General features: G+C 42.4%; 1 protein-coding gene across 3 annotated transcripts in view; it reads left to right on the top strand.

Annotated features, from left to right (window-relative positions):
- Positions 1-22,172, top strand: part of TSPAN5 (tetraspanin 5) — a 170,095-nt gene that overhangs the window by 45,490 nt on the left and 102,433 nt on the right. The window contains exon 1 of one of the 3 annotated variants that reach the window (XM_082461851.1): positions 19,589-20,185. The exons of the other annotated variants lie outside the window; for them this stretch is intronic. Coding sequence (XP_082317977.1) covers positions 20,138-20,185 — 48 coding nt within the window. The 5' untranslated portion in view covers positions 19,589-20,137. Of the gene's footprint in view, positions 1-19,588; positions 20,186-22,172 lie in introns of those variants that run through there. 3 annotated transcript variants of the gene reach the window in all.

The raw sequence follows: 22,172 nt of genomic DNA, 5'->3' as shown, positions 1-22,172 counted from the left end.
AGGATTAGTTATGGGCAAAACGGTTTTAAGAACTAAATTAGCCAGTATATGTGGATTCTTGTTCATTCACAAAATAGGTTTTCAGTGTGCTTGTGGAAACTATAATATCGTGGGTAGGTTTTATTACAGTCATTTGTGGTGTAGTCAACATGTCTGGAAATAGTATAAGAGAGTAGAGCATAGGCACCACTTGTAAGCCTGCTGCTTTCTGGACACATTGTGCTTATCAGAAATTGTTGCATTACTGTAAATTTTTCTTCAGACTTCTTTCAAATAGAGCAATTGACTTGGTATTTCAGTATACTATTTTGCCAGGAAAATGTCAGGTTAGTGCTCCTCTCAGTAGGGCATTATGCATCTCAGACACCTGTGGAACTTAAAAAGGGGCTCAGCCCTGAGCTGTTTGACTTAAATCTCTAGGGCTGGGCCCATCACTGTCCTTTTCATTCTCAGGTCTCTTCCGGCCTCCGTTCCTTCAGTGAATACATACTTGGTGACTGTCACTGAGCTGGGTATAAAACGGTAAATAAAACCAAAATGATTCTTGGCTTATTGGTGTTTACGTCTCCAAGGGAGCAGGGAATAAATACATAAATACTGCAGGAAACAAATTTATACATTGCGATGGAGAGAGAAACAAAGCACGGGGGCAATGAAAGAGAATGACAGGAAGAGCAGTTTAGGCGGGAGGGAAGGCCTCTCTGAGGAAGTGATACCGGCAGCTGATCCGGGGATCCAGAGGTTTAGCCCTTCGAGGGGAGGGGTACCCTTCTGGAAGGCCCTGAAGTGGGAGGAGGCTCAGGGAGTTAGAAGGGCTGAGATGGGGGCCTTGTGGAGGGAGAGGGGGGAGTGAGAGAGGAGTGTCTTTCTGGGAGAGATGGCTGCGCTGTGCCTATTCTACACTCATCATTTAGGTCCATTAAGCAAAATTCTAGGTGTCTGTTGGCTTTGTTTTGGGAGTTGTAAATGGATTTCACTTGAGAACATTACAAGAACTGAAAGATTAGTTTAAGCAAAAGAATTTAATTGAAGGACGCATCATTGTTCTTGCAAATACTTTGATGCTTGGCCATTGTCTTCTAGCCTTTTCATTCAGTGTTCACTCTGCTTGGAGTACTGGGCTGTAAGCCTTCACCTCCAACCTGTCTTTTTGTAATGCTTGCAGCTTTCCTTTTTTTTCCCCTAGCACACGGAAGGGAAATGGGAAAAAGCGTTCACTCTATTCCATTTCAGAGAAGCTATTCTTCTTTGAAATGGAATATACTTCAGTTTCCAGTGAAGGAATTCTGGCAGATTTAGTGACAGGTAGTGGATTCCCTCCAGAATTGGGATCCCCAGGAAACATTAGGTACAACTACATTTATTGATAATGATGCCATATGCACTTTAAATTTGCGACAAGGCCCTGTGTACAGTTGTAGGGTGTTTCTTGGCAAAAGGGCCCCCTGGCTGAATCCACTGAAACGTAGCCCACTCTCCAACCTCCAAGGCCGTGGAGATGGGTCAGCCTGGAGGAAGGGGTTGCCTTTTTCTATTTGTCATGAAAGCAACCAAGCAAGCCAAGCCTATTTCTAAAATGCCCCAGAGTGCCATAAGGGCTGGCAGTGGCCCTGACTGGGAGAAACCTCAGGACCCTGCCTTCCTTCCCAGGAATGCCCCGCCCTGACCTGGTGAGAGGGGGCTAGAACCATGTTTAGTTCTCATTACACCACACAGGGCCGCCTCACTTATCTCTCCTGGTGTGTAACTAGTTTTAATGGACATAATTGTGCAGTCAGTGCATACAAATCGTATTTGTAAGTATTCAATATATTTTAAAATATTTTCATCACTATGCTGAACTCCCATTTTAGCTTGTCCAAAATTGTAGTATTGTGGTATGACTCAAACCTCATTTCCTTTGGGGCAGTACTTTCCACAGGTGTGTCGTGCCTGGATTCCAGTTATATCATCTTCATTCAGAGGCCGCCTCATATAACTTTCCAAAACATTTATACTTTAATATTGCATTTGATTCTTCTTATTAATAAGATTGAGCAGGTAGTTTTGTCCCCTTCTTTATAAAGGAGGAAACTGTGGAAGGGGGGAGGTTTAAGAGGCTTGCCCCGAACAAATTAAAGATTGGAGTTAAGGCTAGAAGATGGGTTCTCTGCTTCCTTCTGGAATTAGTCATGATGTGGTTTAATACCTTTCTGTGACAAGGGTACCTCCAAGTACAGTGGTCCTCAGATCATAGTGCAGAGGTGCAGAGGTGAGTAGTAAGGGCTGGAGGGGTGGCTCTGCCTTCTTCCACTCCTGGCGCAGATAGCTCCACTTGCTACTGTGTCTCAGCCAGTGGCGCAAGTGGCTGTGTCTTTAAGAAAGTGACCCCGAAGATGACATCACTTTAAGTCATATCATATCACTTAGTCATAGGAGCTACCCAGCTTCAAGGGAGCCGGGGAAATGTAGTCTTTACCAGGGGGGCCACGAGCCTGATTAACAGTAGGGGGGCTTATTACCAAAAGGAGCAAGAGGAGGATGCTGGGAGACCATCTCCCACATTAGTCCTCATCTCCTTTTTTTATTTTATTTTTTAAATTAATTTTTGTTGGAGTACAGTTGATTTACAGTGTTGTGTTAGTTTCTGTATAGCAAAGTGAATTGGTTATACACATACATATATCCACTCTTTTTTAGATTATATTCCCATATAGGTCATTACAGAGTACTGAGTAGAGTTCCCTGTGCTATACAGTAGGTCCTTATTACTTATCTATTTTACATATAGTAGTGTGTATATGTCAATCCCTCATCCCTTTTTTAAAATTGAAGTATAGTTGATTTATAATATTGTGTTAGTTTCAGGTGTACAGCATAGTGATTCACTATTTTTGTAGATTATATTCCATTAGAGGTTATTACAAGATAATGGGTATAGTTCCCTGTGCTATACAGTGTATCCTTGTTACTTATCTATTTTATATACAGTAGTTAGTATCTGTTAATCCCATATCCCTAATTTGTCCCTCCCCCTTCCCCTCTCCTCTTTGGTAACCACAAGTTTGTTTTCTGTGTCTGTGAGCCTGTTTCTTTTTTGCATATACATTCATTTGTATTATTTTTTGGATTCCACATATGATATATAGTATTTCTCTCTCTGTGTCTGACTTATTTCACTAAGCATAATATTCTCTCTGGGTCCATCCACATTGCTGCAAATGGCATTATTTCAGTCGTTCTTATGGCTGAGTAATATTCCATTGTGTGCATATGTGTATGTATATATGTATGTACATATATGTATACACACACAAACACACACAAACATATATGTATGTACGTGTTTTCTTTTTCTTCTGGATATATGCCTAGGAGTGGAATTGCTAGGTCATATGGTAGCTCTATTTTTAGTTTTTTAGGGAACCCCTCCATACTGTTCTCATAGTGGCTGTATCTATTTACATTCCCACCAACAGTGTAGGAGGGTTCCTTTTTCTCCACACCCTCTCCAGCATTTGTTACTTGTAGACTTTTTTTTTTTTTTTAAGCTTTTTTTGGATGTGGACCATTTTTAAAGTCCTATTGAATTTGTTACAATATTGCTTCTGTTTTTTTATGTTTTGGTTTTTTGGCTGCGAGGCATATGGATCTTAGCTTCCCGAGCAGCGATCAAACCCACACCCCCTGCATTGGAAGATGAAGTTTTAACCACTGGACCACCAGGGAAGTCCCCCACTTGTAGACTTACGGATGATAGCCATTCTGACAGATGTGAGGTGATACCTGATTGTGGTTCTGATTTGCATTTCTCTAATAATTAGTGATGTTGAGCATCTTTTTTTTTTTTAACATCTTTATTGGAGTATAATTGCTTTACAATGGTGTGTTAGTTTCTGCTTTATAACAAAGTGAACCAGCTATACATATACATATATCCCCATATCCCTCCCTCTTGAGCCTCCCTCTCACCCTCCCTATCCCACCCCTCTAGGTGGTCACAAAGCACCGAGCTGATCTCCCTGTGCTACGCGGCTGCTTCCCACTAGCTATCTGTTTTACATTTGGTAGTGTATATATGTCAATGCCACTCTCTCACTTTGTCCCAGCTTACCCTTCCCCCTCCCCATATCCTCAAGTCCATTCTCTACATCTGCGTCTTTATTCCCGTCCTGCCCGTAGGTTCTTCATGACCTTTTTTTTTTTTAGATTCCATATATATGTGTTAGCATACAGTATTTGTTTTTCTCTTTCTGACTTACTTCACTGTATGACAGACTCTAGGTCCATCCACGTCACTACAAATAACTCAGTTTCGTTTCTTTTTATGGCTGAGTAATATTCCATTGTATATATGTGCCACATCTTCTTTATCCATTCATCTGTCGATGGACACTTAGGTTGCTTCCATATCCTGGCTGTTGTAAATAGTGCTGCAGTGAACATTGTGGTACATGACTCTTTTTGAATTATGGTTTTCTCAGGGTATATGCCCAGTAGTGGGATTGCTGGGTCATATGGTAGTTCAATTTCTAGTTTTTTAAGGAACCTCCATACTGTTCTCCATAGTGGCTGTATCAATTTACATTCCCACCAACAGTGCGAGAGGGTTTCCTATTCTCCACACCCTCTCCAGCATTTATTGTTGGTAGATTTTTTGATGATGGCCATTCTGACTGCAGTGAGATGATATCTCATTGTAGTTTTGATTTGCATTTCTCTAATGATTAGTGATGTTGAGCATCCTTTCATGTGTTTGTTGGCAGTCTGTATATCTTCTTTGGAGAAATGTCTATTTAGGTCTTCTGCCCATTTTTGGATTGGGTTGTTTGTGTTTTTGATTTTGAGCTGCATAAGCTGCTTGTAACTTTTGGAGATTAATTCTTTGTCACTTGCTTCACTTGCAAATATTTTCTCCCATTCTGAGGGTTGTCTTTTTGTCTTGTTTATGGTTTCTTTGCTGTGCAAAAGTTTTTAAGTTTCATTAGGTTCCATTTGTTTATTTTTGTTTTTATTTCCATTTCTCTAGGAGGTGGGTCAAAAAGGATTTTGCTGTGATTTATGTCATAGAGTGTTCTGCCTATGTTTTCCTCTAAGAGTTTTATAGTGTGTGGCCTTACATTTAGGTCTTTAATCCATTTTGAGTTTATTTTTGTGTATGGTGTTAGGGAGTGTTCTAATTTCATTCTTTTACATGTAGCTGTTCAGTTTTCCCAGCACCACTTATTGAAGAGGCCGTCTTTTCTCCATTGTATATTCTTGCCTCCTTTATCAAAAATAAATTGACCATATGTGCGTGGGTTTATCTCTGGGTTTTCTATCCTGTTCCATTGATCTATATTTCTGTTTTTGTGCCAGTACCATACTGTCTTGATTACTGTAGCTTTTTTGTATAGTCTGAAGTCAGGGAGCCTGATTCCTCCAGCTCCGTTTTTCTTTCTCAAGATTGCTTTGGCTATTCGGGGTCTTTTGTGTTTTGTACAAATTGTGAAATTTTTTGTTCTAGTTCTGTGAAAAACGCCAGTGGTAGTTTGATAGGGATTGCATTGAATCTGTAGATTGCTTCGGGTAGTATAGTCATTTTCACAATGCTGATTTTTCCAACCCAGGAACATGGTATATCTCTCCATCTATTTGTATCATCTTTAATTTCTTTCATCAGTGTCTTATAGTTTTGAGCATCTTTTCCTGTGCACGTTAGTCATCTGTATGTCTTCTTTGGAAAAATGTCTATTCAAGTCCTCATCCCTTCTTGATGTAACATGAGGGTGAGTGAGAGACACTAGGTTAGTGGTTCGCTAATAAAGATATATAATGAAAAGCTTCAACAGGACATTTTATGATGGTTGTACTGTAGCTGTAAATTTAGCAGACTGCTTTTTATACATATACTTGAATGTGTTTCTTGGGGTCCAGTTCATTCACTCAACAAATACATGTTAAGTATTGACTCTTCCTGAAAGGTCCAGTGATTGACGGTACCTGTAAGATAGCCTGGAACAGCCCTGCTCACGACTCCTGACAAAGGTCCTGCTTTGGCAGCTAATTTTGAACCTTAGGAAGGAAGGAGGTTGGCTTACCTGTCATCAAGTTTTAAAAGAAAGATTTTTGCAACTGATAGCAGCTGAGTGGAGCTTGAGAAGGAAGGAGGGCTGTGTCGGCCTGGGGCGTTTCCTGTACCGCAGCTGGGCGAATGGCTGCAAATTCTTTTAGCTTGTTTGTGTTGAATGCGGGGCCCTCCTGCTTGTTCCATGAAGGCAGGGTGCTCACAACGCCACAGAGATCAGAGGGTTAGCCTCTGGCTTACTGCACGCGCCTTTTCTGCTCAGAACCCTTGAGCTGGAGCCGGCTGTCATGCTCACTTTCCCTCAGTCTTGGCTCTGTCTCCCCTGGTCTGTCCCAGGCCTGTGTTTTGGGGGGCAGGGGGGCTTCCTGCCTCGTTAAGGTAGGGGACAAGTTCCACCTTGACCTTCAGGGAGGGGGAGTTTGGGGCATCAGGAATGCTCTGAAGTGAGAGGTGGTAGTGATGGTGAACAGCTGTTGGAAGTGTTGTCCTTTATCACACCCATGAGTGAAAGGGACATCTGCACCCAGAACCCCAGAGGGTGGAGACTAGGTTGGGGGCCATGTTCTTGTCCCCTGTGCTACATGGGCTGCTGTCTGTCCCCACGATTGCTCAGAGAACAGATGCCCTGCAGACACCTGGCGTTGCGTCAACTTAGTGATTGTTACTGGGAGGACCAGCAAAAAGGGACACACAGGGACATCCCTTTAGCCTTCCAGGCACCACCTCTGTTTTTGCCCTGATGCTCTTTCCTGCCCCCCACTTCCCTTAGCAAAAGGGCTGGGTTGGGTGTTTCTCTGCTCTGGCCTCCACAGTGGAGTAACACAGGAGCTTTAAAATATCCAATGTCCAGCTCCCACCTCCGGCAATTCTGAGTAAATTAGTTACAGATGAGACTTGGGCAACAGTATTTCTTTAAAAAAAAAAAAAAGTTCTTTTTAGTTGAATTTAATATTATGATTGGGATTGAAAATTCTGGTCTAGGTGGACTGTTTAGTGTTGGTGGTTTTTTTCCTTTCTTTGTCTCCCTCCCTCCCTCCCTTTCTTTTTGCATCCATTTGTTTTACTACCCTCAAGACCATTGTGATTTACTAGTCTACCCTAACATGCTATATAAAACCCTCTAAATTTATGTCTTACACGAGGGAGTGATGTAAGCTTTGATTTATGGTAAGAGATACCTTGCTCAATAAAAAGAAATAAGTACCATTTATTGATAACTGCAATTGTATCTGAGGGAACAACAGGAAAGATTTTAAGGCAGTGATGGGGGAAAGAAGAAACAAACAGCTGTCTTTGAGGGCGAGTACTAAGGTTTCGGACTTAGTGGAAAAAGTCCTCAAAAAATTCAAATCATTGGTGAATTTTATCAAACATTTAAAGAAGAATTAACCCCAATCCTTCTTATACTCTTCCAAAAAATTCCAAACTCATTTTATGAGGCCGCTGTTATCCCGATACCAAAACCACGAAAGGACACTCCCAGAAAAGAGAACTATATAGGCCAATATATTTTTATGAATATACAATGGAATATTATTCGGCTATAAAAAAATGAGGAAACCCTTCCATTTGCAACAACATGGATGGACCGTGAAGGCATTAAGCAGAGTGAAATAAATCATACAGAGAAAGACAAATACTGTGTGATCTCATTATATGTGGAATCTTAAAAAAAAAAAAACCAACCCAAACTTAGAGAAAAAGGATCAGACTTGTGGTTACCAGTGGCTGGGAGGGAAACTGGAGGAGGGTGGTCAAAAGGCACAAATTTCCCGTTATAAGACAATGAGGTACTAGGGGTGGAACGTACAACATGATGACCGGAGCTAACGCTGCTATATATATATAGTAAAGTTGTTGAGAGGGTAAATGCTGTGAGTTCTCATCACGAGGAGAAATCGTTTTCCTTTTTCTTTTTTTTCCTTTTTATTGTATCTATGTATGAGAAGTTGCATGCTAGTTGAACCCATTGTGGTAATCATTGACATATGTAAATCAAACCATTATACTGTAGGTCTTAAACTTATACAGTGATGTAGGTCCATTATTTCTCAAAACTGGAAAATAAATGGTTCAAATCAGGGGAGAGACTGAGGGAAGCACTGTGTGAATTTTTTTGTGGTTAAAAATAAGATGCTGCATATATCTAATCTGTTTCTTCCACAACAGCGGTAAAGTGTTAGAATGCGTCTCTTCAGGAAAAGAAAATCTATATCACTTAATGGTAAAGATGGTGAAAATCATTAGAGCTCCTGGTGGGGTCAGGAGACCGGGGCTTCATTCTGCCACTGTCACCCACCAGTGTTGGGACTCTGGTCTCTGACAGAAGACTGGTCCTCTTGGTGGTGATTCACTGGGACAGGGACGGGGGGTTAGCTCCACGTGGAGCTGCACTGCTGGGCATGTTGGGTGCAGGAAGGACTCCATGTGGCTTCCTGCAGTAGAAACCGACCATCTTCCCTGTCATTTCTCTGGCAAGAAGGAACCCAGATGGGGTGAGGGGTCTGTGAACACCTTAAATTATGTGTTAAACATTGTGTGTGTGGATTCGAGGGCTCATGTTTTTCTGGGGAAGAAGTCACATGGCTTTTAAAAATCGGAATCCTAAAGGGGTTCAACTGACTTTTAAGAGAAGGATTCCTATCATAGGTGTGTTTGTCGGTGTGGGGAGAAGGGGATGTCTGTATAATGTAGTAGAGAATCCCGTGAATTCAAATAGGGATTTTTTTTTTTTCCTCAGTCACACACTGGCGGCTTATGTCTAGCATGTTACTCTATAATGGATAAGGTTCCCACGTTAAACTCTTTCTGATGCTTTTTCAGAAAATAAAATGCCATTTTATTAATAGTTACAGTGTATATAAATTTTATTTCAGGCGTTACAAAAATTTTTCGAACTGTACTCTTATTGTAGGCAAAAAATATGTAAGGAAGATTATAACAATGTAACTGTAGACAAAAGGACTGATAAAATACAAATAAATGATAAAAACCACATAGAGGAAGGGGGAAATAATTGTACCAAGTAACTTAGGCTAGTGAAGTGATTGCAAATGAGCATTACATTTAAATCTGAGCTTCCTGGAAACCAAGGTAAAAAGAGAAACATGGTGGGTATTAGAATTTTCTTATTTAAAGAAAGCAAATTATTTCAGTAGGTGAGATACTGCCTGTGGTTAATGTCTGAGATTGTACAGCTTGTCTCCATGCATGTGCCATCCTCTGCACTTTCACCAAACATTTGGAAATGCTTCTTTTTCCACTTCAACAGTTGTTTTATAGGGAAAGTCTTTGTGTGGGATACCTAGCTAATGAGATGCCAGCATGTGACTCTCTGAGTTTTCTCTCTCATCTTCCTGAGAACTTAGTTGTTTTAGCTGCCAGCAATTGTAATAGCTGACAGTGCAAGATTATACTCTGGAACTGCCCAGGGCGTGATAGTGTGCTTTCCTTCAGGACCTACCAGCATCAGTGATGATTTTCTGCTATGGGAATTCAGGATCTTGACCAGAATATCAGGGAGCTGAGCTGCGTGATGGCCCTTTGTTATGGCCAGTCTGCCCCTTGCCCCTTACGAAGAACTGTTTCTCTCACCTTCTTGCAAAGGACATTCACTTCATGACTGTTCATAAACGCCTCATGAAGTTGAAAATAGATTTTAAAATTTGGAATGCGAATCACAATACAGCCTCTTTAGAATCAAATTACCGAACTTCAAGGCTTTCTTTTTCTGCTCCTTTTCCTCCTTACGAAAGTCATAAAAATTCAGGAATACAAAAGATGTTTTATTCAATTCCTCATTTCCTTCCGTATGTGTTCAATAGTTGGGTAAACTTTGGCGCTTAAGCCATTACTAATAATAGCTTTTATGTTTTTTTGGAAAACTAAGAAAAAAAATTTCCTAATACATAGATACTTCAAAATGTATTTCCTTGATAATAGTGTTTGATCTGGAGTGAGAGGTAGAGAATGAGGTGGGGAGTGGAAAATATTTAAATACTTACATAGTTTTTAAGTATTATCTGTCTCCATTATGATTTTATCCAGAAATAGTATGTGGTGCAGACAGATGTTTCCTTATCTTCCTGGAGTAGCTCATGAGGAGAACCTAATATTGCTTTGGAAGGTTTTGTTGTGCGAGTATTTTGTGTTTGTCCTGTTTGTTTGTTTGTTTTGCCACCCCACACGGCATGTGGGATCTTAGTTCCCCAACCAGGGATGGAACCCACGCCCCCTGCATTGGAACCAAGCGCGGCGTCTAAACCACTGGACCGCCAGGGAAGTCCCCAAACAGGAGGCATTTTAAATTAGTTCATTTATAAATGAAGTGCGGTGTCCTGTAGAATACTTTGCTTAAAAATTGTGTGCTTGTTGTCTTCTGGGTGTTCTTCGTGTTAAAGGCTCCAAGTGTCCTACAGGAGAGCACGGTGAGAGCAGCTGCCATGGGAAGAGGTAGGAGGACAAAGGGGCCTTTGCTTTTCTCAGCTGCTGTAGCTGTATGTCAGGGGCATTGTCCACAAGTCGGTCCTGGTACCAGCTTTGGAAGAGTGATGCAACTTTTTTGGGGTGAATTAATTAGCGTCCCCACAGTTGAACTTTAGCCAAGTCGTTGCTTGATAATTGGCATATTTTTTTCCCTGACATGCTGATAATCCAGTTATTGCTTCGAGGTTCTGCTAAAATGTTTGTTTGGCTCTTTCAAGCCTTAGGGTTTATGATGATGTCAGTAGATCACTAGACTTTGTGAAATAGTTCTTTGTTTTAAACCCGCCCCCCAAAAAAAAATCACCAAAAAATGTTTTAAAAAACCCATACGTGAAGACACATTAAGCAGTAACCTACTATTATTGATTGTTAAACCATCGTGAACTGTCTTCTTTCATGGAAATATTTATTTAAAATATTTAGCATACATCCTAATTAAAATGTGGAGCAAATGGGATGTGAATTCCGTTTTGGACCTGCTGAATTTGCACGGCCTGGGAGCAGCTGGACGTTGTAAGAGTGAGTCTGAGTGGGAGAGAGGGATGAGGAGTCCTAGCTGGGTGTCTCTGAGCAAGCTGCTTCATACCTTTGAGCCCTGGTTTCCACAGTTTGTACAAAAAGCATGCAGACTGCTTTTTAGGATTGTATTAGAGATTAAACAGAGTCATGTAAAGAGTACTAAGCACATAGTATGTGCTCAAGAAATACGCTCTTTTCCATTTCCCTTCTCTTTGGGTTTTGAGGATCGTTGTAAACTTTTTTACACATTTGGGAACACATCTTTCTCTAAATGTAATAAGCCTCCTGCGCTTGTCCCAGTATCTTGAAAGTTGGAACCTCAGACGGCATGTGGTGTGGCAGGGCGATTGCTTCCTAGTCCTTGCGTGCCTTCTTCCTACTAATACGTCTGATGTCATGTTAGCTGTTTTATAAGTTGATTCATTGCTGATTCATCTCAGCTCTTCAGTTCCAGGACGGCATAGTGTCAAGGATGCAGTGACTCTGTCATTTTGATGAGGAGATGTTAGAATGATTTTTCAGTGTGAGAATCTGCGTAGCATTACAAAACACTCATTTTTGTGGACAGAAATCTTCACGAAGCCCAGGAATTGACTAAAGTAACTGTTTTGGTTTAGACTTAAGAAGAGAACATATTTGAAGTTCGGGTGGTTGGCGATGGGGAGAGTGATTACGTGAACTGTTTTGGCCTCGTTTCCTGGAGCGATGGTAATGAGCTGACCTGGTGCTGCAGCACCCCCGAATCTCGGAGCCACCCGGAGCTTGCGCGATGCTGGATGATTGAGGGTGCTAATATCCTCTCTCTTTTCATCCTGGCTCACGCTATTTTCATACAGCTCCAAAGGCTAAGTAAGCGTCAGACAGGGAAAAGGAAATGGCAGGCGAACTGAGTGGTAGTTCAGAACGGCCAAATAATTCCCCAAATTCAAGAAAGTAATTGTTTCTCAAGTGCCTGTAAGGATTGGGCTGCCTTAGAGTCTGCACAACTTGGAAGTGATTGGAGGGGTTTTGTGGCTTTTCTGTTCTCTGCTGGCTGGAGCTGGCTTCAGACTCCAGAGTAAGTAGTAGGGGAGGGAGATAAGAAATGCTGAGGAGACAGTGCGGCCCCGATTGTCTTTGCCATCGTGAAGGAGAGCTGTGTCAGTAACCTGCCACAGAATCAGCCTGCCACATTAAACTGGACTCTTGTGTGGTACGCTCACTTCACACTATTTAATTGAAAGAGTTCTCATCCACTTGAAAGTGTTTGCTCCACTAGAACTCTTAAGACGGTTGCATAAGCCAGAAGTGGTTTATCCATTTCCTGGCTGTCCATCTAAGCTCTGTGGGTAACTTTGTTCATGAGAGTTGAGGTAGGAGAAGACAAAAACCACAGTGGCATGGGTGTATGAAAGGCACTGGGTTTTTCTTCCGTGCCCTAGTGCCGAGCTGGCTACCTAGGAATGGTTTCAGGCTTGCCATCTATTGATAACAGACTTGTTTTGATAGTAAAACTGCTTTCAGGCTTGAGTTTCTGAAATCTGATCCTTTACAATGGGCCCATGGCAAATGTCCTTTCAGAACATCATGAAAACATGTGATGTTAATGACGTGGCTGGGGGATTCTTCAACAAGGTATGTGTGTATTTGTTGCAAGAATGCCATAGAGCAAAGTACCTGGTAGGATGAAGGCTAAAGGAACTAGTAGGTAAAGTGATTGTTCAGGATCTTATTCTAGTATAGATGGCAGCATCTAGCTTACAAATGACATCCCCTTGCTACCATCATGCTTGCTGTTACCATGGGTTTAGCGTAAAAAGAATCTGAGACTTCTTGAGAATTTGTGAGTTCAGAGGTACAGAGGAAGAAAAGAAATGGTGAAAACCAGAAATAATTTTGGAGGACAGAATATCACTAGGCCGGTCTAGTTTATAAACACAGTGAACTTTCTATCCTAAAATGATAAAATGTCTTCTCCTGCCTTAACTTGAACACCCACCTTTCATTATTTCACTCTACTTTATCGCACTGCTGTTAGGGACTCATTTGGAATAAGAACAATATTGTAGAATTATAGACAGCCGTCTCTAATCTTTTTTTTTTTTTTTTTGCCTATTTATTTATTTATTTTTATGGCTGTGTTGGGTCTTCGTTTCTGTGCGAGGGCTTTCTCTAGTTGTGGCAAGCGGGGGCCACTCTAAATCGCGGTGTGCGGGCCTCTTCACTACCATGGCCTCTCTTGTTGCGGAGCACAGGCTCCAGACGCGCAGGCTCAGTAGTTGTGGCTCACGGGCCTAGTTGCTCCGCGGCATGTGGGATCTTCCCAGACCAGGGCTCGAACCCGTGTTCCCTGCATTAGCAGGCAGATTCTCAACCACTGCGCCACCAGGGAAGCCCTCTAATCTTTTTTTGAACATCTTCATTTAACCAGTCCTTCATGCAAAGGTCCGTTGAATGAGATTGCTTTCCTAATTCCTAAACGCGAGCAGTTAAACAGAGGAGCAGAAGTTTTGATTTGTAATGGGAGAGGAAGGCAAGGGGAAGAATGTAGCTTTGGAAAATGGAACACTTTGGAAGTGAGCTGGGCCAGTTCTGTAGCTTCATCAGGGATTTAGAGTAAGGTTAGTATAAGGGCTGTGAGCACTAAGGCATCTATGGAGAAGGAGTGAGGGAGAAGTGCATAAATGGCGCTTTGGCAAAAAAAAATTTTTTTTGAAATGGGCGAAGTGCTTCTAGTTTTGCCAAAAGAGTTTTGCCAATAGAAAAATAGGGAGGAATTTCTTTTCAACAACTCTCTTATACTGCAGACCTTTTTTTTTTTTTTAAGCTAGGATAGTATCAGGCACAGAGCAGCTTGAAAAGACATTTGTGGGTCAGCTTTTAAACTTTACCATTAATTGCAATGTAAAATGGTACAGTCATGTTGGAAAACCATTTAGAGTTTCCAAAGTAATTAAAACATATGTCCACAAAAAGACTTGTGTGTGAGTATTCACAGCAGCATTATTCATAATAGCTCAAAACTGGAAACAGCCCAAGTATCATCACCCAGTGAAACTAATTGTGATATACCCATACAACAGAATCCTGCTCAGCAAAAAAAAAAAAAAAAACAAAAGGACTGAACTATGGGTATAGACAGTGACATGCCTGAGTCTCAGAAATGTTGTGTGCCTAGTCAAGCAGTGAGGCATAAATGAATACATACTACCTGAATCCATTTATATGAAGTTCTGGAATAGGCAAAAGCAGCCTGTATTTATAGAAAGCAGATCAATTGTTGCCTGGGGCTTGGCATGGCAGAATTAACAAAGGAATTTTTTTGGGTAGTGGAGATGTTCTATATCTTGATGTGGAATGACTACATGGTGTATATAATTGTCAAAACACCCTTTACTGTGCATCCTGAATGAGTGTATTCTAAATAAATATACCTCAGAGTTGCTTTTTTTAAAGTTTCTGTTCAAAAGTGAAGACATTCATGGGTTTTTTTTTTTTTTGTAAATATTACTACTCCTTATTACCTTGCTCTATAGACATATTGCTTTCCAAGTCAAAAAGTCAATTTAAAAATGACTTTTTAGATTATAATCTGTATGAAATTGGGGATTGTCTGCACTTTATATTATTGGTCCATTTTGATTCTTTTTAAATAGTCTTCTGGATTATGTGCTATTTTCAGAAAGCTTTTGGAGACTTTTTAAAGTGTATGTTTTAACAGGATTTTCCTGTAGGTCTTTGGCAAATGTTACACTTCTATTGTTTAAGGAGTATAAATAACAACAGGACAGAATCATTTGCTGGCACATCTTCCTCTTGTCCTGATTCTTTTCTGTTAAGTAACTCTTCAGTTCCTGTTGCTCCTGCCTTTGAACTCAGAAAAACAGGCCATCTCTCATACCCCTGAAATTAAGAGAAAACACAAAATACAGGAGAAGCTTGGCAGGGCAGAGATGCTGGTTTCTAATGAGCTATCACTGACGGCAAAAAACAAGGGAAGTTGATTTCCTACCTGATCCACACACAGATATTTGAGGTTTACTGAATTTCCCAAAATGTGTGTCCCTTCTTGCCTTCTCCGTTTTCTGCATTGATGGCTGGTTATTTGGAAAGTCAGTTATTTGAAGACCTCAAAATTTCATAGCTGTTATCTTGTCAAGGTAAACCTAAATTTGATGAACCCCAAATTAAAGGGAAATGTCGGAAGAAATCACTATGTTGTATGTTTGGCATGGAAAACATGAGTTGAGGTGGATTGGGACGGGTTGTTGAATTTTCAAGGGGATGAGGTCTGTTGATTTAGATAATATTTGGCGTCCAAGACCAAGTCCAACTGTATTGCCAGACTGTTTATGGCCCGGAGTTATCCTACCCTCATAGAAGCAGATTAGATCACAGGCAGTTCTCAGCTTCTTCAAGATCAACTCCAGTCTTTCTTCATGCTGGTCGCTAGGTTAAACCACTTCACCCTGGTTTAGGAAATGAGTAGAAATTGCACTAGACCTGGAGTTTGACCCATGTTCAAATCATGACACTGGCCAGCACTGTGACTTTGGACAAATTAATTCATCTTTTGAGCCTCAGTTTCCTCATCTGTAAAACGGGGATATCAACTTCACAGAGTTTTCTGGAAAATGAGATGCAAGAAGAGACAGTGCTTGGTGGTGTGCCTGGCACACAATAGGCAGTTGGTAAACCTGAGTCTGTTTCCTTTCTTTGTTGAGTAGCTCTTTCTGACTCTGGTCCCTGTTACATACGTACAACTATACGTCCAGTAGCACCATATTCATTTTATAAAATGCTTGAATGATGAGAATGAAGTGAGAAGAGTTTTAGAGCACGTGCTAAATGTTTGTTAATACGTAGTACCTTTGGAAAGGGAGGTGGTGCACCTTCATTTCCTGGCCTGTGTTGTGTACTTCGCCTTCACGATATGCAGCGATGTGACTGGAATTGCGGACAGCAGGCTGGGATGCGGAGAATAAATCCGATCATTGGAGGCTCGTTACTTGTGACTGCAGTGCGGGAGAGAGGAGGTGCGACTGTGTAAATGGAGCTTGATGTGCTAATGAAATAACTCAGATTCTTAAAAGAAAAAGAGAGAGGAAAACCTCGCCTTCCATGGCAACATTTTCTTGATATGCTTCTACTGACACTGCAATGCCAGATGGAGATTCAGTGTATTTTGCTCCAACATTTTACAATTTGGTCAGAGAAAACACACTTAACACAAGGTAATGAATATTTTTGTGCCAGGGCAAAGTATTTGTAAAAAAGTTAATTATTAAATCCATCATGGGTGTTTCCGTTCTGAGTCTAATTCTGGTAGTCCGCATGTGGATGGCGTGCCAGCCCCTAGTTGTGGGTCTAGGCAATTGGAGAACGGAAGCAATTATCCAGCTAATATAAAGAAATCCTGCTACGGAGGACAGAAAGGCGCCCCTCACCCTCTCATCAATTACTCGAAATTCGTGTTTCTAGAGAATTAAATTCTTTGATAATCGCCTGCTCTCTTCCTTTGTCTGTTAGCGCCATCATCAGAGGCCTCAAGCGAAAGCCCTGGGAGTATTTCTGGTCTCTTCTCTAAGTCAGGCCAGCGATCAGGCTGTGAAACACGCACTTGGATGGGGATGGGGCCGGGGGCTTCAGTGGTGCTTCCAGGCCAGGATTGGTTTTAGTTCTAGGGGATTAGTTGACCCTTAAGAAATATTATAATGCAAATATATGCCCACCCTAATTTTCCGATCAGTGTGCAGGAATTCACAGTGTGGTGGCCTACAATTGGCCGGTGTTAAAGGTGAGGTGAGTCTTGTTTCCAGCATGGACCAGTCCAGGGTGATTTCTCCCCACCTAGAGAGCATTGCTGGTGGTGGTGGAGGAGTTGTTGCAGAACGAGCTCTGGACTAGGGGTCAAGGGTGTGAAGTTGAGTCACCTTCTAGCTGTGTATCATTTTCCAGGCCTGTTACCTGTTCTGGGCCTCACTTTTCTCATCTGTAGAAGGTGATAGTAGTAGCTTACTTTCCTGCCAACCTTCTAGGGTTTTTTTTTTTTATTTTTATAGAGATGTACACGTATAAATTGTGTGCTTTTTTTCAGTATGTTTTTTTTTAAAATTTTATTTATTTATTTATTTATGGCTGTGTTGGGTCTTCGTTTCTGTGCGAGGGCTTTCTCTAGTTGCAGCAAGTGGGGGTCACTCTTCATCGCGGTGCGCAGGCCTCTCATTATCGCGGCCTCTCTTGTTGCAGAGCACAGGCTCCAGACGCACAGGCTCAGTAATTGTGGCTCACGGGCCTAGTTGCTCCGCGGCATGTGGGATCTTCCCAGACCAGGGCTCGAACCCGTGTCCTCTGCATTGGCAGGCAGATTTTCAACCACTGCGCCACCAGGGAAGCCCCCCTTCTAGGGTTTTTATCAAAAAATAAATGTGACATTTATAATGATACATTATAAATGAAGACACCTTAAAAATCAAAGCACTCTGCAAATGTAATGTTATTAAATGTAAATTCAATGACATTATTTCAATGCTCACGTTGGAGAAACAATATTTGAAGACTTCTGAGAGCACACAAATAATTGTGAAGTTTAAATTTCCCTTTGGTGAGGTTCTTTTAGGACAGATCGATATGCTGTAGGGCAAACTCATCTCTGTGAATATCATAACTGAATTTTCTTTGGCTTTCTTTTTCTGTTGTTTAATCCTATTATCTCTGTCCTTTATTTCCAAGCATTGGGAATAATGGGAAAACTGGAAAATTTTTACAAATAGTGAAGAATAAGTTGAAAGACCTCTGGGAAGAGAAAAGAGATTTTTTTAAAATGGGCAATGGTAATTTAAAAATTTATTTTTTCAGAAGTGACAGACTCAGGAACAGAGTTGATTAAAAAAAAATTTTTTTTTTAAGTCAACACCCAGCACTGCCCTTTCTTTACTTAGTGAGACATATGATAGAAACAAATTTTGTGATCCTCTGCGGGCTCCGTTACCGGTCACCGCATTCATGTGACTACTGGCACAGTTGGCTCATTTAAAAGACTCAGTGATGTCTTGGAAGCCTAATGACTCTCTATTTTATTTTTTCGTCCTGCAGGATATGGTGAAACTAATTCCTTTCCAACGTTCGACCACTTTTTTACAAAACAGGAAAATGAAAGGACTTTCAAAAGTGAGACACAGAATATCCAGTTTGCAGAATAGACAGTACAGGCCTGCGCTTGGCCGGAGGCTGGCCGGCCATGGGTTTCACTTAAGAACTCCAAGTAAAAGGACAGGGCGGAAAGTGTAGGGAATGCCTTCAGGGAAATGCCAACGGGGCTGATTATTGTTAGAAAAGTTGGAAATGGCTGGGCCGCGGGGACCAGGGTCCAAGCGCCCTGGTCTCTGTGGAGATGGTGTGAGCGCCTTGCTTCCCTGAGGTCTGGACGGAAGGCGTTCCTCTTCCTGACTTGACCGTGTCTCCCCGACCCCTGCCCACCGCCTTCAGAGTAGTGAAATATGCTTACTCTTCACGAAGCTGAGAAAAAAGGCAGACAGCCGAGGAAGAGACTAATAATTAGGCCTCTTTGGAAGGTGTGAGACAAATTGGCATCATGGCTGCCCGGGAAAACACAACGGGTCTTTGTTTTCAACTGAGAACACTAGAAATCATGGTGTCCCAGTGCTTCGGGGTCCTGTCGCGGCGGGGAGCCCGGCCCTGCCTGTGCGAAGCAGGGCCCTCTAACTGGTTGGTACACACACACGATTCTTCATCATCTCTGCCCCCGTCTCTCCAGAGCAGCTATTTGTTTTTGTTGCTGCAGTATTGCGAATTGACCCATTGCGCCCAACGCCCCCCTTACTTTCTGTGGCTCCTTTCATTCTTCTGGAAGGAGGGCTGGGAAGCAGCCGTTGGCGTGTGTGGCGGCAGCGCTGCAGGCTGGCCATCGGAGGATATCCATCAGAGGAAAAGCTGCGCCCCCTCGGCCCCTCACCCTTGGCTTTGGGCCCCCCTCTGCCTCCCAACTGCCAGCGCATTCAGCTCCCTGCTTTGTGCAGGCGCAGGACACAGCGCCACCTCCTTGGCTCCCCTTTCCCATGTGGAAGCCAGAGTCACTCCTCCGGCTCGGGAACTGTGAGTCTCTTGTGAATGCCGCTGGCTTGGTGGGAAGAACAGGATTCTGGCCGCCTGCTGTGTGGAGAGTCGGCGAGGATGCATGTGCTGTGCCGTTGTTTGTTATCTGTAAACAAACTGCAGAAACAAGTGTCTAGGATTAGATCCATTGCTCCGGGACCCCCGTTCCTTTTTCCATTTAGACTTTCTCAACAGAAGCTCCTTTTCACTTGATTAGCTGTAACAAACTCTCTTTGGAGTTTTGTGTTTTGGAAACAACGTTGCCAGAGAAGAATCACTGTGTCTGTGCTAAATGCCTCAAATAAATTCTTCCTCCTATAAATGGAGAAGACAGAATAGAAGGCTTTAATCTATCGTCTTGCCTGTTAGTGAAATACTACTGAGGGACCTAGTTCATCTGCATATTAAATGTGCTAGACCTATCTCTGTTTTTTTCCCTTACTTGTTACCTTGGAGACAGTGCCCTGGCTCAGGAATTGTGCGAGGCATGCTGCAGACCTTCCGTATGGCTTCTGTGCGCTGAGAAGGCAGTTAATGGGGAAAGGTTGGATTTTTCCAGAGTGTCTTCAGTGGTTAATAGAGAAGAGAGAGGAAGGAGAAGCAGTGAGAGAGGTTTATTCTTCTGGTAATATTTCCAGAATACTACTTTTAAATTAATTGTAGGCAGTTTACCTAGATTTCAAAAGAAAGTCAGATTATGGCCTCTGATCACGTGAGACTGCTTTTAAAGAGGAACCTTCCAGTGCCTTTGGCAGCACTGGCATAGGAAGATCAGCTACCAGTTGACACTGGATTCCAAACCTACCATGAGGGAGTCTCGCCTCTCACTGCTTTGTTTAATAGCACTGTTCTTCCATATTGTTTCATGGCATCTTATTTTCTCGGGCCAACTTTTTCAGGAGACTGAGAAGCAAGATTTAAAAATAGGATTCAGTCAGCAGCCAGAGAGCAAAACTGGCCCATTTTCCCAGCTGAATATGTAGGCTGCATGTCATGGTGCAGCAGGGAGCCTTCACAGTCTTCTGCGGTCTCAGCACCCAGGTGAGGAGATCGCCCATGGCACACCTCTGGTTGGGGCAGAGTCTGGATTATACATCAGACTTCTTGACTCCACGTGTAGGGCTCTTTCAGCGTCAGTCCTGACCTATTAAATCACTTGCTCTGAGTTCTGTCCGAGGTAAAGTTGTGTGAAGGAAGTGTGAGAAGGATGCCGGCCACCAGTCAACTTGGGAAACTTGGGAAGGAGGAGGCACTGTGTCCTCAAATTTTAAATCTCTTCCTGTTGGTATTTGTTGTTAATAGACAGAATTAGATCGAGTCTGGAACCATGGGTGCTCTGAGGATGAATTGTCAAAAGTGTGCCTTGCCATTCAAGGCACATTTGGTTCTCTTGGTAACTCTGCCTTCCCTGAAGTCCCGTTGACCACGCTTTGCCATGGCCGTAGTTTGAGGAGACAAGATGTCCCTTAGGCTTTTTCTCTTGAAAACTTGAATATGGACAAGTTAGCCCGAGGCAATCACAGAATCTTTAAAAAGAGACTTTTAGCTAGGAAATGGTTTTTTTCAGTAGGACACAGGATTCTGGTCTTTGACTGTGAACTGGGAAGTCTGCAGGTAAGAGTAGGAACCGTGTATAATACCTTTCGTATATTCGTTCCTCATTTGTAAATGTTTTCGTACCTGCTGGTTATTTATTCATTCAACAGGTATTCAGCTTGTATTGATGTGAAGTGCTACATACCATGAAGGTGCTTGGGAAGCAGAGTTGAGTATTACACACAGTCTCTGGCTTCAGTAATATGGAGGCATATGCTTGTTCAGTAACTGGACAATTTTAAAAAGAGATGAGCGTTTTGACTGCTCACATTTAGTGGGAGGGACTGAGTAACTTTTTAAAAGATGGGAGTGGTTCAAGCATCTTCATGATACCGAGAATTATTCAGAAGGTCTTTCTTTGTAAGGTCTCACCGCTCATTTTCCTCAAAACAAGATCTGGTGCCACAGGGTATATGGGGTCCCATGGCCTTTGGCTGAGGGGGTTATTTGAGATTGGAAAGTAGGGGTAGGAGGAGCCAGGGCCAAGTATGGCAGAGTTCCCGAGGATGTACGAGTGTAAATGCCACAGAGGTGGGAACAGGGGCGGGGAAGCGATGCATCGAGGCAACGTCCAGTGCCATTTACTCTGACACCTGCCATGATCCAGGCTCCATGCTAGGCGCCTTATATATATATTCTCCCACTTCTTTCTCTTAACAACCCTGTGCGGGTGAGCTGGTTGCACATTCCTGCATTGCTGGTGAGGACGCCGGTGCTGTGAGGACGAACAACATGGACGGGGTCCTGTGGCTACGTGGCGGAGCAGGTGTTTAACCCGGGGCTCTCTGCTGTCCGAGCCCACCAGCTCTTGCCTTCATACAACACTCCCAACTCTCTTAATAAGTTGGAAGTTTGTCAGGACCATGGGGCTAATTTTTTCCCTCCTTTTAATCATTGAAATGGGATCTCTGTGGACCCTCAAGGGGAAACAGACTGAAGGAAAATGACACTGCAGTGTCAAGAATAGAAGTGAAAATCTAAGACCAAACTGGTAAAATGAAGTAGACGTGAAAGGAATCACATCCATAGCTTTGACTTCCAACCCACTTTGCCTGAAGTTATTTCAGTCAACAGGGAGCTGGTGAGTTCCGGATAAATACAACTTTCTGTGTTCTAGATGGAAGTGGGTCCGCCCCCTCTTTCTGTATGGTCCCAAGGACTGTGTTTTGCTTTCTTCTCACATAGGGAGTTCATAATTAATGGTAGTTATTTTTACCTCTTTAGTGGGTACCATGCTACCATGCACACTTTTCTTCATTCTAGGGACTCATGCTTTGATACAGTAAAGCCAACATAATCCCTGTCTTTAGAGAGTTTGTAGGGGATGTGTGATTACAATGTAGTGGGATTAGTGCTGGGGAGGCACCGATAAACATAGTGTGAATTCATATTTAAACTTTAGTGATGTGGAAAACAAGCTAGTGGAAAGGTA

Source organism: Balaenoptera physalus, assembly GCF_965194825.1.
Source record: "Balaenoptera physalus genome assembly, chromosome: 5".
Lineage (NCBI taxonomy): Eukaryota > Metazoa > Chordata > Mammalia > Artiodactyla > Balaenopteridae > Balaenoptera > Balaenoptera physalus.
The sequence above is the reverse complement of the archived record's forward strand: the minus strand, read 5'-3'. Positions and strand labels throughout refer to the sequence as shown.